This window comes from Gobio gobio, assembly GCF_949357685.1.
Source record: "Gobio gobio genome assembly, chromosome: 8".
In the NCBI taxonomy this organism is placed as follows: domain Eukaryota; kingdom Metazoa; phylum Chordata; class Actinopteri; order Cypriniformes; family Gobionidae; genus Gobio; species Gobio gobio.
Genome location: NC_137114.1, coordinates 41,225,584 through 41,243,074, shown reverse-complemented (window position 1 = coordinate 41,243,074; position 17,491 = coordinate 41,225,584). Strand labels below are relative to the sequence as shown.

Here is a 17,491-nt window from a genome sequence, read left to right as displayed (position 1 = left end):
ACACACTAGACGGACGGACGGACGGACGGACGGACAGATTGATAGATAGATAGATAGATAGATAGATAGATAGATAGATAGATAGATAGATAGATAGATAGATAGATAGATAGATAGATAGATAGATAGATAGATAGATAGATAGATAGATAGATAGATAGATAGATAGATAGATAGACACAGATAGACACAGATAGACACAGATAGACAGATAGATAGATAGATAGATAGACAGACAGACAGACAGACAGACAGACAGACAGACAGACAGACAGATAGACACAGACAGATAGATAGATAGATAGATAGATAGATAGATAGATAGATAGATAGATAGATAGATAGATAGATAGATAGATAGATAGATAGATAGATAGATAGATAGATAGATAGATAGATAGATAGATAGATAGATAGATAGATAGATAGATAGATAGATAGATAGATACAGACAGACAGACAGACAGATAGACAGATAGACAGACAGATAGATAGTTAGACATAAATAGATAGATAGATAGATAGATAGATAGATAGATAGATAGATAGATAGATAGATAGATAGATAGATAGATAGATAGATAGATAGATAGATAGATAGATAGATAGATAGATAGATAGATAGATAGATAGATAGACAGACAGACAGACAGACAGACAGACAGACAGACAGACAGTTAGACATAAACAGATCGATAGACAGATAGACAGATAGATAGATAGACAGACAGACAGACAGACAGACAGACAGACAGACAGACAGACAGACAGACAGATAGACACAGACAGATAGATAGATAGATAGATAGATAGATAGATAGATAGATAGATACAGACAGACAGATAGACAGATAGACAGACAGATAGATAGTTAGACATAAATAGATAGATAGATAGATAGATAGATAGATAGATAGATAGATAGATAGATAGATAGATAGATAGATAGATAGATAGATAGATAGATAGATAGATAGATAGATAGATAGATAGATAGATAGATAGATAGATAGATAGATAGATAGATAGATAGATAGATAGACAGACAGACAGACAGACAGTTAGACATAAACAGATCGATAGACAGATAGATAGATAGACAGACAGACAGACAGACAGACAGACAGACAGACAGACAGATAGTTAGACATAAACAGATCGATAGATAGACAGACAGACAGACAGACAGACAGACAGACTGGTCCTAAGGTAGTGTCAGTACTGAGATATGCGGAAAGTTTAACTGCTGTCGGAACAAAGGATCTCCAGTAATGCTCCTTCTTACACCCGGGGTGTAAAAGTCTCTGACTAAAGGAGGTACCTAAAGCCCCAACTGTCTCGTACAGCTGTGAGGGGTTGTTCGGGATGTTCGATAGCTTAGCCAACATCCTCCTCTCACCCACATGCTCCGCTGAGTCCAGAGGACAGTCCATAATAGAACTGGCCCTCCTAATCATTTTGTAGAGCCTTTTCTTATCCTTCTCTGTGATTCCACCACTCCAGCAGACCACAGCATAAAAAATGATGTTTACCGGTACAGTATATGAGACCTTCCTACGGAAGTCTATCACCAATTATTTTGTCTTGGTAACATTGATGTGAAGGTGATTCAATTCACACCAATCAACAAAATCCTTGATCACTTCCTTATACTGCAGGTCATTCCCATCCGATACTCCATACACTTGTGAATATATAAAACAATAAAAAACTACACTCTTCAAGTTCTCTGAATAGTGTAAATATCTTGTTGCTGATGCAATATGAGGAAACCAACCCAGAATGATAAATCAGGATTGCACAGTGTCAACCACATAAGGAGTCAGCTGATGTTTGTAACGGCATTAAAAGTGTTAGCCTCAAATTATATGAATACAATATTGACTTGAATTATCAAAAGAAAATACTTTTTCATAGTGATTTCATAAACACATCATGTTCTGTTCGGAAGTCTTCTTTTTTAAGTAACATGCCAATCAAATTGTAGCCTCATCCCATGTGATTCACTTTGCTGTTTACCTGGGGAATGGCTTTAAATCCTTGGTGGCTCATTAGGTTTGATGAAAGTAATTAACACTGTCATTAATTATTAAAACAGACCCTCTTTAGCCTTTTAATGGCTAATAAGCATGTTTGTTTGGAAAGCAATCAGTGTGACTGGGGCATTAACTACCTGCCAACTGTTAACAGGGGAAAGACTGAACAAATGACATGTTGTAATGACCTGTGAGCTGTAATGAGGTCTACAGTGAAAACAGATGATTAGTCCTGAAAGACAGTGTTTCACTTGTACCTGCGTTTTCTTTTGTCACAGAAGACTTTGCTTTTGGGCATGTGACCTTTTGAAAACGCTTTTATCTAACATGTGCAAGTTGTTCTTTTGAACTGGTTCTTTTTAGTGAGCCAGTTCACCAAAACAGACCGAATCAACTGGAAGAGTTTGCGGCTCAAATCAGCACTGATCTACAAGTTACTCAATCAAAACTCAATAAAAACTCTGTCTCTCGAGTCAACAGTTGATTAATGGTTGTCGAATCAGTTATGTCGTGTATATATATCTTTGATCAAGTCCTCATTTCGGTTCACACATGCATATATAAATGAATTAACTGTAGCACTTTGAGATTTGTTCAAAATGTAAAGTGCAGTACAAATAAAATGTATTATTATTATTATTATTATTATTATTATATAGTCTCCAAAGCCACACCTACTCAAAACACATGAACGAGCACAGCCAGAGCAGAGTCTGCAAAGCGTCACAATCACGGCGTTAAATTACCTCATGTCTCAAAGCACATAACACAATAATGAGCTTGATGAACTCTGACTTGTACCACCTGACCGCTGCAGATTAATTTCGCCATTGATAGTGTTGCCATAAAAAAAACGCATAATTCCGAGATTGGCTCAGAGTAGAACATAACGGGTTGCCATCTCTTAATTATGATAAATACGACATGGTGTGAATGCAGCATAAACTCATTGTTTTGGTTCAGGAGGAAATGCAAAAGGTGGCTGCTGTTTGTTTTCGGTTCTTGGTGGCTGTCTACAACTTTGCATAGCCTCATGGAACACGCTGATGACGTGTGATGCGGGGGGATGGAAATAACCATTTTATATAATACAGAATCATCCTGTATTTAAGGCATCAAAGAAGCGTTCCATATGAAAGCCATAGACCAGGGATGTCCAAACTCAGTCCTGAAGGGCCACTGTCCTGCAGAGTTTAGCTCTTGCGTGCCTCAACACACCTGCTGGAGGTTTCTAGTATGTCTAGTAAGACCTTGATTAGCTGTTTCAGGTTTAATTGGGGTTGGAGCTAAACTTTGTAGGACAGTGGCCCTCCAAGAGCAGGATTGGACACCCCTGGTCTAGAAGATACAAATGACAAACTCTAATTAATAAATAATTGTTTGATTTGCGAACATAGCCGTTCGCTTAAGCAGGGCCATAGCTAGTCAATTCTGGGCCCCATGAACATATTGGCCCCCACTGCCCTCCACTCATATCATATGGTATAAGACAGTGGTCGCCAACCCATCGATCGCGATTGACTGGTAGATCTTTTTCACTGTCCCGGTAGCTCCCGATAAATAACCGAAAAATAAGTAACATAATGTAACAAGTAGAATTAGATACTGCTCCTTTAAGGCAGAACGCACACACTGATGATGAGGCCGGGGTACAGTCCGTGCCGTGGATGGAGCGCGAGCTGTGAACATCGTATGTATGCATGTAATATTTCTGTTGCTCTTTGCACGGTTTATTTTCTGTTCAGTAACGCTGGAGTTAGTGGAGTGTTTTGCAAATTGCCCCATGTGTGCGTGGGATCGACGACGCCGATATTAAACCCCTGTGAAATATCAGATACGTGAGTTTTGCTTACACTTGGCTTGGCAACAACCATTCAGGCCAGCTATCCGGCCTCTCTGTGTAAAGCGTTACAAACACATTCTCAAGGCTCGAAATCGCTCCATATGCTCCCAAAATGTATTCTCTGCAACCTCAAAATTCGCACCGCACAAATCGACCGATATAGCCAGATATGACGCCGCTACTGCAGCAGCAGCACGCATCGCAGCAGACGATCAGCTGAAGATCTCTTCCGCAAACTGCCGCGAATGAAAGTCAAAGTTGCAGACGCTCAACACACAATCATCGTCATTAAAAGTAAAGAAACTAAATGATCAGTGCTTGTGCCACTCTCTCTCCTTTTACGGTCTTTGATTTTGAAATTAGCTGTTGATCAGTAAAATCCAGCTCATATTTGTTGATTTCGGTGACGTGAACTCCATTACAAATGCATATGGCGTGGGAATTGTAGATCGGATGTATAGGCCTATCCGTTTTGCGGAGACACATGTATGTGACCAAGTGTAAATGGAATCGTTCTGAGAAATCAGATATCTGACCAGCATATAAATAGGCCCAGCAAGATAACTGTTAGGGATGCTTGAAATATAGTAAGAAAAATATAAATATTGAATTGGGGAGGGGGGTTACATGAATGCATCTCTGAACGAAACTCACCGTCTTCAGAATAGTTTCAATGGCATTTTTACAGCAGGCTACCCAAAGAAACGCTTATTTTCCATAAGCACCATCTACTGTCAGTCAGAGAGTGAATTAGGGGTCTGAATTTTTATTTTTTTTTATGTTTATTCAGTCCATCTTTTTTTTTTTTGTGCAGGTATGTAACAATTTCACAAACCTAAAGTCAGACCATTCTGTATTTGCACTAAGTCTTGAAATTAATCAATTTAAATAAAAAACAACTGCTTATGCTACGTGTGTATCTTTGTGTGGATAGTGATTAAAATGCAGTGGTTGTCTCACATTTCAAATGGCTAATTTTTTTAAGGCCAGGTTGGTCTGTTATAGAGCAAATAAACAACAAATAAATGTGCTTAAACAAAGAAAAAAAACGATAGATGGTGTCGAAAAAAAAAAAGCTGAATCGGCCATGAAAAATCTATAGGTAGATCTTGCCTTTCATCAAGGCTGAGGTCAGGGATCTTTGGCTTGAAAAGGTTGGTGACCACTGGTATAAGATATTAGCATGGAGGCCAACATCTGTTGACATGTAACCTAATTGGGATTTCTTACAAAATAACAATATGTTGTTTTAGGGAGCCAGGTGATGTTGGCCCTAGCCTGAAATTGTCGTGAGCTCAGTTTGGCCCCCGGAAGTGCCTGCCCACAGCAGTCTAAACAACCGAAGTGCTATCAGTGATTCCCCCAGCAGGGACCTACCCCATGTGTTCATGATGAACTTATTAGTTGTGGCACCCCCTACTCGGCCCACATCCAGACATCTGCTTTGCCCATCCTCATCATTGTTGACTGTGGCAAAAGCTTCCCCCTGAATGGGGCTCTGTCCACCCAAAGCCAAGGCTGTTCACCCCGCTATGCCATGCAGGGCCACGTCTGCCATTATGGCCAGAGCCTACTCTGTGTCCTGTCAAGCTGGATCCTCTCTCCACACGATCAGTGCCGCCGCTCCCATTAAGGCCCGGGTATACTTCACTTACTGCGCCCGGATGCGTCACGCGCGCAGCCCTGTCCGCGCGTCTTTCAAAGTATACTACACAACGGATGCGCGTGGATGATCGTGTTCGACACATGCGCAGTAAAAAAGTGTCTATGCTCTACCAGACATCGGAGGGCAGCACTGAGTCCTGTCATCAACGGGACATTCGCTGGGCATGATCGGAGAAGAACTGTAGTGCATCCACCATTGCAACATAGTTTGGAAGAAACACTGAATAATCAAAAATTCTCTCTTTTTTTTCAAGCGTGTTGTTTTTAAACCGGTCTTTGCACACTCTTCTTCGACGGCTGAACACTATGCTCAATACTGTGTGTATTGCCATCTAGTGGACTCTTCTGTACTGCTGGCGCATGCGCTGTTGCACCCGGACCGCCCGTGCGGTCTCAAAATTTGGGCTGCGCGCGGACGGGGGCCGAAGTATACCCGGGCCTGTACGTGCATCATGCGCTGCGCGTAGGGCACCAAGTGCTCAGGGGGGCACCACAAGAAATTGCTCTCAGCAACTAGTGGTGTCAACAATAATCAATTCGGTGATTATTCGGCAATGCATCGCAATGCGGGGCATGCACGATTCAGCATCGATGCGGCTAAGTGCCATAATCGATTATGTCATCGTTTATTTTCTGGCTTTGAGTTGGACAATAAAGTTGTGAAGTTTCAATTACTTCCGGGGTCACAACAACAATCAAGATGGCTGAGGCGGAGGGAGATTACTGATTAATTAAAACACTTATGTTCACTGCTGGAAAAAGTTGGCTGTTATTATCGCTCTATTTAATTTCAAATGGTTCTAAAGCAGAGAAGAGAAACATTTCTCATTCAAAGCACTGAAAGCAGTGATTTATGTTTTCTTTTTCAGGTTTGAAAATGCCATATCCAATACCCTGTACCATTCAATTTTATTTTATTTAATGACATTTATGTCAAAGATACAGGAGAGTGATATAGCAGCCAATACAATCTGTTGTTCAATATCTGACTGCTTGTATTGCCTCATGACTGATTAAAAATGTGCCTTGTTGTGTGCAGTAGAATTTTGATGCATCGCAATGCATCGTAGAATCGAATTGAATCGAATCGTTACCTGGTGAATCGTAATCGAATCGAATTGTGAGGGCAGTCCCAATGCACACCCCTATCAGCAACCCGCAAACCGCCCCCCCCCCCCCCCCCCGTTCGCACTTTATGATGCCCGCAAATCGCGAACGTCACGACCGTGGGCATCATAAGGTGATCGCGCATAGGGCATCAAATCGGCCAGCAGCGGTACTGCGCACAATGGTGGTCCTTCAAGTGTTGGCTATGGATGAGTCCAGCCCAGACCCTGCTGCTTTTATGGAGCTGCACAGCACAACCATTCCTGCTCCGCATGCTACTAAGACTTTGAGCCCAGGCGATCAGCCATATGATGGCTAGTTTGGTGGTGCTCAAGTGCCACCCATGGTTAAATTTAACTGAGATCAAGGACGCAGACAAAACAGATCTCCTCGACTCCCCAGTTTTTCCCACGGGCCTGTGCTCTGAAAATTTGGAGGTTAATGGTGTGTTCACGCCGGATGCGAATGACGCGATTCGCGCGAGTGATTTACATGTTAAGTCAATGCAAAGACGCGAATAGACATTCTGCAGTGCGATTTGCGCGAATGAGGCGGCATGAACGGCGCGAATTGAGCATTTGACGCGTGATTCGCACGAATGGTGCGAATCACCCGAGTTGAAAAAACTGAACTTTGGCGGATATTCGCGCCGCGTTAACCAATCAGGAGCTTGCTCTAGTAGTGACAACAATGAGGAGAAAATCTTATATTAATATTTGGTTCAGACAATATGATTATCACAGTCATAACATTAAATGACATGAAACACAACCCAGTCTCTTTTTGTTAAATGCAAATGTATGATCAATAATACAAAAGTATAAGTAAAAGGTATAAGAAGCTATACATGAAATAAAGCAAACAATTCAGTCAAACATTCAAAGTCAGTGCTAGTCGGCTACAACTGTAACGTAAAGTTATAGCCTAAAAATAAAAAAGTAATGAAACTTCACTTTGCCCTCAGCCTAAACGATTTGCCAGGGAACAAATTATAGATCCATGAGACCAAAGATCGCCCGTTACATATACACAAGACGAATTATAGCTCGAGACACACCACAGAGACATCAGAGACAGCGGCAGACGTCAGAAGGACTGGCCGAGGAAAGGTTGCTCTCGCCGGGGTTAACGAGCGCGGAGCGCTGCTGATCCACTGGAGCTCACAACTCCGAAAACACCAGATAAAATGTTCAAATAGGCGCTCTTGTTATAAATAAACCACAGATTTGAGCTTTTAAACAACTACATTATCGCCTGAAAAAGTCTTAAAACTACGTTTTGTCACACATTAACAGTAAATTTTAACAAAAAAGACGTGTAAACACAGCCCATGTCAGCCATTTCTCAATGAGACGAGCCGGCTGGCAGAAGCCCCTCCCATGACGCGTCTGTTGTGTCACGCGCGAATTAAGCGAGTAAACTCAAAATGTTCAAGCGTTCTACTTCGCACTAATTATTTGCGTCATTCACGTCCGGTGTGAACGCCACATAACAGTGTCATTCAGAATCAGGGACAGCAGTAGTCCCCTTGGGCCTGTTACATATGCGGCCACTACAACATGGGTTGAAGGCCTGCGTCCCACCTCGATTGTGGCACAAGGGCAACATCAATCTCAGGATGAGCCAAGGCTGTATCAAAGCCCTGGCCCGCTGGAAATCGTCCCATCTGTATCAGTTGGGAGTAGAACTGGGCTCAGTTTCTAGAAGGAAAGTCCCACCTCCTTCTGTGGGCACAATACAATCTTCACTCAGTGACAACGGTACACGTGCTGGGTTCCATGAACACAGGAGCAGATATGCTGTCCCGGAACAAACCCTCTCTGGGGGAGTGGAGAATCCACCCCCAGACTGTCCTCATGATCTAGAGCATTTTCAGGCAAGCGGAGGTGAACCTCTTTACCTCGAAAGAGAACTCCCACTGCCCGGTGTTCTGCTAGAAGGAAAACGACGCATGTGGCCCTCTCCACGCCTTTATGCCTTCCCTTCGAAAGCTCTGCTCCCTCAGGTCATCAACCAAATCAGGGAGGACAGATGCTCGGGTTTACTCGTGACACCACTCTGGCAGAACCAATCATGCTTCGCAGGGATGTTTCAGCTGCTATCAGCAGCCCCATGACAATTCTGTTAAAGGGTTAGTTCACCCAAAAATGAAAATTCTGTCATTAATTACTCACCCTCATGTCGTTCGAGACCCGTAAGACCTCCGTTCATATTCGGAACACAAATTAAGATATTTTAGTGTAAAGCTGATGGCTGAGAAAGGCTTCAGATAGGCCTCCATTGGCATTCAGTACATTTCCTCTCTCAAGACGCATAAAAGGCACTTAAAACGTCGTTACAAAGTCCATCTCACCACAGTGGCTCTACAATAATTTTACGATGCGACGACAATAGTTTTTGTGCGCAAAAAAAAAAAAAAATAACACCTTTATCCAACTTGTTCTTCGCTTCCGTGTGTGCCTCCACGACGCATGCGCGAGAATATGACGCAGATCCGGCGTTCGGACAGATGACCCAGAAGCGATTTGTTTACAAGCAGAGTAAGGCGCGCGTGTCTAAGCTGTTGGATTCTACATTGATCGTGCTTTAGGTCTCGGCGAAGTGCTCAAAATCGGACTAAAGTGTGCATTTCATGGATTCCCGAACGCTGGCGCTACTTCATATTCTCGCGCATGCGTCGTGGAGGCACGCACGGAAGCGAAGAACAAATTGGATAAAGGTGTTATTTTGATTTTTTTTTTGCGCACAAAAACTATTGTCGTCGCATCATAAAATTATTGTAGAGCCACTGTGGTGAGATGGACTTTGTAACGACGTTTTAAGTGCCTTTTATGCATCTTGGGAGAGGAAATGTACTGAATGCCAATGGAGGCCTATCTGAAGCCTTTCTCAGCCATCAGCTTTCAACAAAAATATCTTCATTTGTGTTCCGAATATGAACGGAGGTCTGACGGGTCTCGAACGACATGAGGGTGAGTAATTAATGACAGAATTTTCATTTTTGGGTGAACTAACCCTTTAAGGAGGGACAATTTGGCATCCCCAATCCAAGCTGTGGAGCCTCCATCTATGGCCTCTAGGCGGCAGCCTTCACGTCTTTCCCGGGAGGTCATGAACACTCATGATCTCTGAGGCTAAATAGCTTCGATACGCTCATTTCTACAGTAGCTGGTGGACGCAACACACGCTCAAGGTATTTGTGGTACATTCTGGCTAATCAGTTTGGGAAAACTACTTGGTAGTCACCCGCCTCGCCCCAACACGGTTCTATCCTGGGACTTGTAACCAGTCCTGAGGGCACTTCGAGGCCCTCTGGTTGAGGCGCTCAAAACGGCTGATCTATGGCCTCTCTTATTCAAGCGAGTTGGTGATCTGCAGGCTCTTTCAGTGGACTCAAGTCCATTGAGTTTGGGCCTAATGACAGTTGGGCCCAAGACGAGGCTATGTGCCTGTGGTGCTTTCCACGCCCTTTAAAGCACAGGTCATAACACTCTCTGCTCTCCCCTCCTCTGAGGATGAGCAGACTACTTTGCCCGGTCAGGGCCCTTAGGGTGTACATTGAGTGCTCTGGCCAGTTCTGACAGACAGAGCAGCTATTTGAGTGATCCAGAGGCCGCTCGAAGGGCCTACCAGTTATGAAGCAGAGACAATCTCATTAGGTAGTGGATGCAATAGTGCTGGCTTATAAATCCTTGGGTTTGCCGTGTCCTATTGGGGACACTCCACAAGGGGAATGGCCTCCTTTTGGCCTTGGTCTAGCGTTGACAGGCATGTAGGACACCCTGCCATGGACGAAAATGTTTTGGTCCTGAGACTTCCACAGATAATACTTTTTTTTTTAATAATACATTCTAATATTTTCTATGTGTTTTCAACCAGTATAACAAAGTGTTTATGAAAAACATTGCCTATCCTACCTTTCTAAAGGCCTAGTAAAAAAAAAACACCCACACACATCAGAGGTGGACAAAGTACACAACTCCATTACTTGAGTAAAAGTAAAAGTACTATTGGTTAAATATTACTCCATTACAAGTGAAAGTTGTAAAGATAGATTTTTACTTAAGTAAAAGGACAGAAGTACTTGCTTTTAAAAGTACTTAAGTATCAAAAGTAAAAGTAAACGCATTATTTAATTATTGTTGCATTGTTGTATGAATGCACGCTGTTCCATCATGGTGGTTTAAGCCAGTCATGCTCCATCCGACATAGCATACCTTGAACTCATTTAAATACTTCTTTAAAAGTTACAAAGCTCTTATCAAAGTCAAAATCATACTAGAAAAGAAAGGTTTCTACATTGTGTTTATTTGATAGGATTATGTAAAAAACATTTCTGAAAGGACTTCAGTTAACATTATTAGCCCAACTACGCTTTTGCATGCTAACTAGCATCATTGTCGAACATTACCTATGCGTTAGCGCTGTATCCACAAGGCTATGGCAACTTGGCGGGTAAATCTATAAAAATCATTTGACCAACCATACTTCATACCAGTGTTAATTTTGACAACAAGTTTTGATTTAGTTTTAGTCATAGTCTTTTGACTATAACATTTTAGGCATCTGAATTGTTTTAGTTTTAGTCTATAATAAGATTTTAGTAGAATTAGTATAACTAAAATTCAGTACTTGTGGTCTGGCATCTGAGAGGCAACTTTCTGTGTGCACTTTCGTGTCGTCGCACTTTTTCAGACTTATCCACATCTGCTCTTCTGAATTTTAACTTTTAAGTATGACTATGGTTGCTCGCACTGCATCTGGGAACTGCCGCCTTCTATTTTGCCATCAATTGATTGATGTTCAAAAAATCATTGAGCTTCATGTGATCCTACAAGAGTGATTACTGATAGGCTGTCAGCACAAAAAACAAACAAAGAATCATCCACTGACTTTCAAAGCGGCTACGACTTTCTACTTCGAGGGCCTTGATAGACATGTAATGGAGTAAAAAGTATGATATTTGTCTTTCAAATGTAGTGAAGTAAAAGCAGAGGTGGACAAAGTACACCACTCCATTACTCGAGTGAAAGTAAAAGTACTACTGGTCAAATATTACTCTGTTACAAGTGAAAGTTGTTAAAAACTATTTTTACTTAAGTAAAAGTACAGAAGTACTTGCTTTTAAAAGTACTTAAGTATCAAAAGTAAATTTCCTTTTTTATGTCAATGCATTATTTTATTATTGTTGCATTGTTGTATAAATGCTCACTATGCCATGGTGGTTTAAGCCAGTCAGTGATGCACCATCCGACATGCTAGCATACAACCACCTTGAACTAATTGAAATACTTAAAAACTTTTTACAAAGCTGCTGTCACTTTAAGGCAGAATGCACAAATCCCACACACTGATACACATTCGATATTCCCCCAACTGTTTACTTTCACTTAAGACATAATCAACTTTGTTTACGTGAATACTTTCCAAAATGAAAATGTTGACATTTTGTGTGTATTGGTCTGTTTAAGTGCGAAAAAAACACAAAAGAAAGCTCTATTCAGAGCTAGTGCTCTGGTATCTCAGAGGCACAAAAAACAGACTGAACTGAGTTCTTTCATCATGCTTTTCCAGATTCATCCATATGTCTATGCTTCTCCCAGACATTTACATTTTGCAAAAAAAAAAAAAACTTTTAAAGAAGAAAAAAAAGCATCCACTGACTTGCAAAACTGCTACAGAAACGACTTTTGACTTCGAGGACCTTGATAGAAATGTAGTGGAGTAAAAAGTACGATATTTGTCTTTCAAATGTAGTGAAGTTGAAGTAAAAGTTTCCCTAAAAAATAATACTTCAGGAAAGTACAGATACTCAAAAAGTGTACTTAAGTACAGAACTCAAGTAAATGTACTTTGTTACTGTCCACCTCTGAGTAAAAGTCATAAGTTTCCAGAAAAAATACTACTCAAGGAAAGTACAGATACTCAAAAAGTGTACTTAAGTACAGTACTCAAGTAAATGTACTTAGTTACTGTCCCCCTCTGACACACATTATGATATTCTTTGAGAAATATGTCGTCACATTCATCCCAAATGATGAAATCAGCACTGTTATACACTCTAAAAAAAAAGGCTCGTAATCATAGGGGAACCTTTTTTTAGTGCTAGTCCTATGATTACGAGCCAAGAACCATTTTTGGTGCAATATAGAACCTTTTTTTTTTTAGAGTGTAGAAACATCTGCGCCGATGACATATGAGTGTCTGCAAACAAAATAAGGTCCAGCCCATCTAACGCTCTGTAAAAACAGCACAAAGAAAGGAGAGATCGGAGGTGCTCATCACATGCAGCTTCCACCTTCTGACTTATTTTAGCTATCATTATGAACTCAACAGGAAACAATTCGAGCAGTACGTACAGTTTGAAAACTTTAAATGAGAAGCCTTTGATTGTGCAGTTAGTGGTGGGGATTCTCCTCTATGTGAACGGACTGATGATTTTCACCTTTCTGAAGAAGGAGACCCTCAGGGAGACCCGCTACGTTCTCTTTGCTCAGACTCTTTTTGCTGACACCGCTTTTATTCTGTTTGAACCCTTATGGGGGGGTTTTACCAGTACCCCGTGCACATAATTCCTTGCTGTATGATCTGCACACTTATGTCTTTTCTCACTGTTTGTACACCCCTGACTCTTGTGGCCAAGTGTTTGGAGCGCTATGTGGCGATAAGTTTGCCTCTAAGACATGCCAGCATCTCCACCCCCAAAAACACCTTCATTGGGCTTCTCACCATTTGGGTTGTCAGTTTTGTTCTCCCACTGTTTATTTTCATAGGCTCTTTTTCTTATTTTCCACGTAGTGTCATGTTTTCATATGTTGTGTGTAGTGTGGAGATCATGTTACAGGTAAAATGGCTGGCGGACATGAGGGCAGTGACGCTGCAGCTCTTATTTATCATGATGTTTTGTATTATTGTCTCCACTAACATCAAGATTATGATCGCGGCCAGGTCTGCCTCCTCTGAGAACAAGAAGTCCACAAATAAGGGTCGAAAAACTGTTCTTCTCCATGGCATTCAGCTGCTTCTGTGTATGGCACAACTTATAACCCCTTATATAGAAATGCCTTTATGGAAAGTAGATGTCATGATATTTGTGAATGTAAGGTACTCGAATTTCCTTTTGTTTGTGATCTTGCCTCGTTGTCTGAGTCCCTTCATTTATGGATTATGAGACAAAAAGTTTTATAAAGCTCTTAGGTGTTATGCCTTTTGTGGCATTTGTTTGGTTTCTAAGCAGCGCAAAATAAGAGATGGTAAAACTGTTAGAGGCGTACTAAGCATTTCCATACGCAATTAAACCTCACACAATATAATGTTTAGCATTCAATTTAATCATATAAAATCACTTATGTATAAATATATTTTGGCTGGCAGTAGGTATGCTATTTATGACAAATATTTCATTTAAATGCATGTAATTAATAAATATAATGATATAATTTAATGTTTAAATATTTAACTTTAATATTTAATAATCTAACTTTAAATAAACTTGCAAATATGATTGACAACAAAATGGATGTCCAGCCTATAGGAAAATTGACATTTTCCCCCTTTATTCAAACTTTATTATTAATGTCAATTTTGTAAGCATATTTTTGTTATGCTTTTTTTTCTGATAACCCAATGAAACATGTCAAATTGTGTGAACTATTTGTAATTTCTGTGTTTAATTTTGGATAGTTAAGTTATTTTATTTAGTAACTGTATCAGTTCAGAAATAACCTGCTATTATAATGAAAAAGATATATATGTTAGACAATATATAGACAATATAGAATATATGGTATATATGTTGTATCTTGTTTTACCACAAGGCTTTAAAATAATAAAATATTCAGGTAACTTGCCTTTCCTAATTCCTGTTCCTATTGAATATGATGTTGGGTATGCAAATTTAATGTGTGCATCACTGTTAATAATTTATCTAAATGAGCAAAATAAAGGATACCAAAATGGCTCTTAAATGGGGAACCAGTGACCAAGTAATAGATTACAATGACTAGTCACCAGCATCATCTGGGCATAATTTACTGTATAAATATGAAGGAGTTTTCCGTATTATTTTTATTTATTTTTTACAAGTTTTTTGCTTGTATTTTGAATTACACATTGCATTGTGTTGTGTTTTAGGGTTTACAGAAATTTCAGAAAATTACCAGTCCATTTTCCTTTTTTTTTTTTTTTTTTTTACAGTGTAGGTTGGTGTCATATCACCACAAGATGTCACTGTCCACCATATAAATAACTATAATAAATGTCTCTGATCTCTTGTACTCCAGTAATTCCCAACCATGGTCCTGGAGTAGGCCTATAGGTAATTCCTGGGATTCGGTAAATTGTTACCCAGACAGCAACAGAGTGTCGGCCCAGATTCAACACGTACAAGATTTTTGTAAAAAAAAAAAAAATAATAAAAATTTTTTTTAGGTGTTTAACTAAAACCACTTTTTTACTGGGTTAGTCCTTAACATGTCAGGTAGTAATCAGTGACAAATGTCTTAATTTTTTTATGTCTTCCCTATTTTTTCCAAAAATATGTAACATGGTTGAGAATACATGGTTATAATAACATGGTTGAGAATAGTGTGATGGGGTTGAAGGGAGACATTGTCTTCAATTTTATATTTTTAATTTTGAAAATCTCTCTCTCTCATATTGTGTCCCCTTTCTGGGTCAACATATCTGCTGCTGTTGTGGCTGCCATTTTTTTTTAATAAAAAAAAAACTAATTTTCCATCTTTTATGTGATGGGGTTGAGTTGTTAAGCTTGATAGTAAACCTCCTGACTACAATACTCCTCAAAAATATAAATAAAAAGTATGATACTACTTGCCATCCTCTGCGCCACTGTTGACGCCTGAAGGATGTAATTTCTGGTAAATGATGTCACTTATTGGTGGAGCCTAAATTGTCGTAGGTGGAGAATGGTTTAGATTATGGACATAACTTTATAGTCAGTTTGTTTATATATATATATATATATATAAAATGTCTTGCTTTTTTTTAAATATATTTTTCGCAAAAAAAGTAACAAATAAATACTTACAATATTGACAAAATGTAGTACACTGTGCACATTTTGTAAGTATTTTCTAAGTACAAATTCATACCAGTAAGTCTTGTGAAAAGCTTTTAACATTTCATTTCGGCGAACCACTACTTTAAAAGGCTGGGGGACTGAAATTTGACCGAATGCCAGGAATTACCCGCCAAAACTCTCTCTTATCTGACACACCCGTCTGAGGTGCAGAGTCACTGCCGAGTCGTGTACAGGCGACAATGTTATCAAAGTGATCCCCGTTCACATGGATCAGTGAACATGATTATTATACATGCTTTTTAAAGAAAAACAAAGCACTTTTAGACTGAACATGTAATGCGCATTCGCATGACATCACCGTATTCACAAATTCGCGTTTTTGTAGTTTATACAGATACAATAACTGTTTTCAAAAACTTGCACTCGGTTTCAAAAACTTGCACTCCATTGTTGTCGTGTAAATGAACGACTAAAGTGCAAAAAAAAGTTGGTAACAATTTAGAATACTGTTCCGTCATTAATTAATAACTACACAGGAACAAATGAGTAATGCACTATTAACATTATAGTAACTACTATTAACTAACAAGAAACTCAGATTTACGAATTAGTAAGTAATAGTGCTCAGTTGAATGTGGTAGGCTAGTTCATATTAGTTAATCAATAACTAGGCCTACTATCTTTTTCATACCTCCCAGAAGACTATTAACTACTATATTCAGATTCATAATTAACATGAATAATAAGGCATAATATATCATTAATTTTAAAGTGAAGATCATGGTAACCCACTAGTATGACTCAAGTCTTACCAAATCCGTCAGAAGCCATCACTATCCAAAAAAACTTACAAAAACCTCAAAAGCTTACAATGACTTCAGTAATTACTAGAGAGTTATCAAGTTTTTCACGTTAGAACACTGATCCAAATAGTTAGTAAATCCTTGTAGGATTTGGTAGTACTGGAGTCATTACTGGTTATCATGATCTTCACTTTAGGATTAATTATATATTATGCATTATTCATGTTAATTATGAACCTGTAGTTCTTATAGTCCTCTGGGAGGTATGAAAAAAATCGTAATGATTAGATAATAGTGAAATCGAGAAGAAAAAAAAAAGGTGCTAAATGGCACTAAAAGTGGTTCTTGGCTCGTAATCATATAGGGGAAACTTTTTAAGTGCTGTATAGCACCAATCTTGGTGTTTCTTTAGTGGTTCTTCAGTGGTTCTTCAGAGGTTCTTTGGCTGAGGTGCTATATACCATATACAGAACATGTTAAGATATGGTTGATATGTGAAACTTAAAGAAAACTAAAGTGAGGACTCATGTGTGCAAAGAATGAATTTATTATAAAATAAACATAAACACAACCAAAAACCCATGAGGGGGGAAAACATAACATAACTCAGAACATACCAGAGGATAACAGGGAAGGGAGACGTAGACAGAACAACGATCCGAACACAAAGGAACTTATAAAGGGGACAAATCAAGAGGGAATGAGGGAACACAGGTGGGGCAAATGAAACCAATAACGAGATAACAACGGGGGTGGGATCAAGACAGAGACAGGAGCACATGCCCAAAATAACAAAACACCACATGTGCACACGAGACAGGACAGGCATGTGACAATGGTGCTATATAGGTGCTATATTTTTTGAGTGACCACATTCAACATGAGCGCACTATTACTAACTAATTAGTTCATTAGAGTTTCTTGTTAATTGTAGTTACTAATATTAATAATGCATTACTCATTTGTTCCTGTAGTTATTCATTAATGACGGAAC

General features: G+C 39.5%; 1 protein-coding gene across 1 annotated transcript; it reads left to right on the top strand.

Moving 5' to 3' along the window:
• Nucleotides 1-12,974: 12,974 nt before the first annotated feature.
• On the top strand, nucleotides 12,975-13,822 carry LOC307130386 (odorant receptor 131-2-like; the record flags this gene model as incomplete). Its single annotated transcript, XM_079823350.1, is given in 2 exon segments — nucleotides 12,975-13,193; nucleotides 13,196-13,822. Coding segments are annotated over 2 exon segments (846 nt in total).
• Between the last annotated feature and the right edge of the window lie 3,669 nt (nucleotides 13,823-17,491).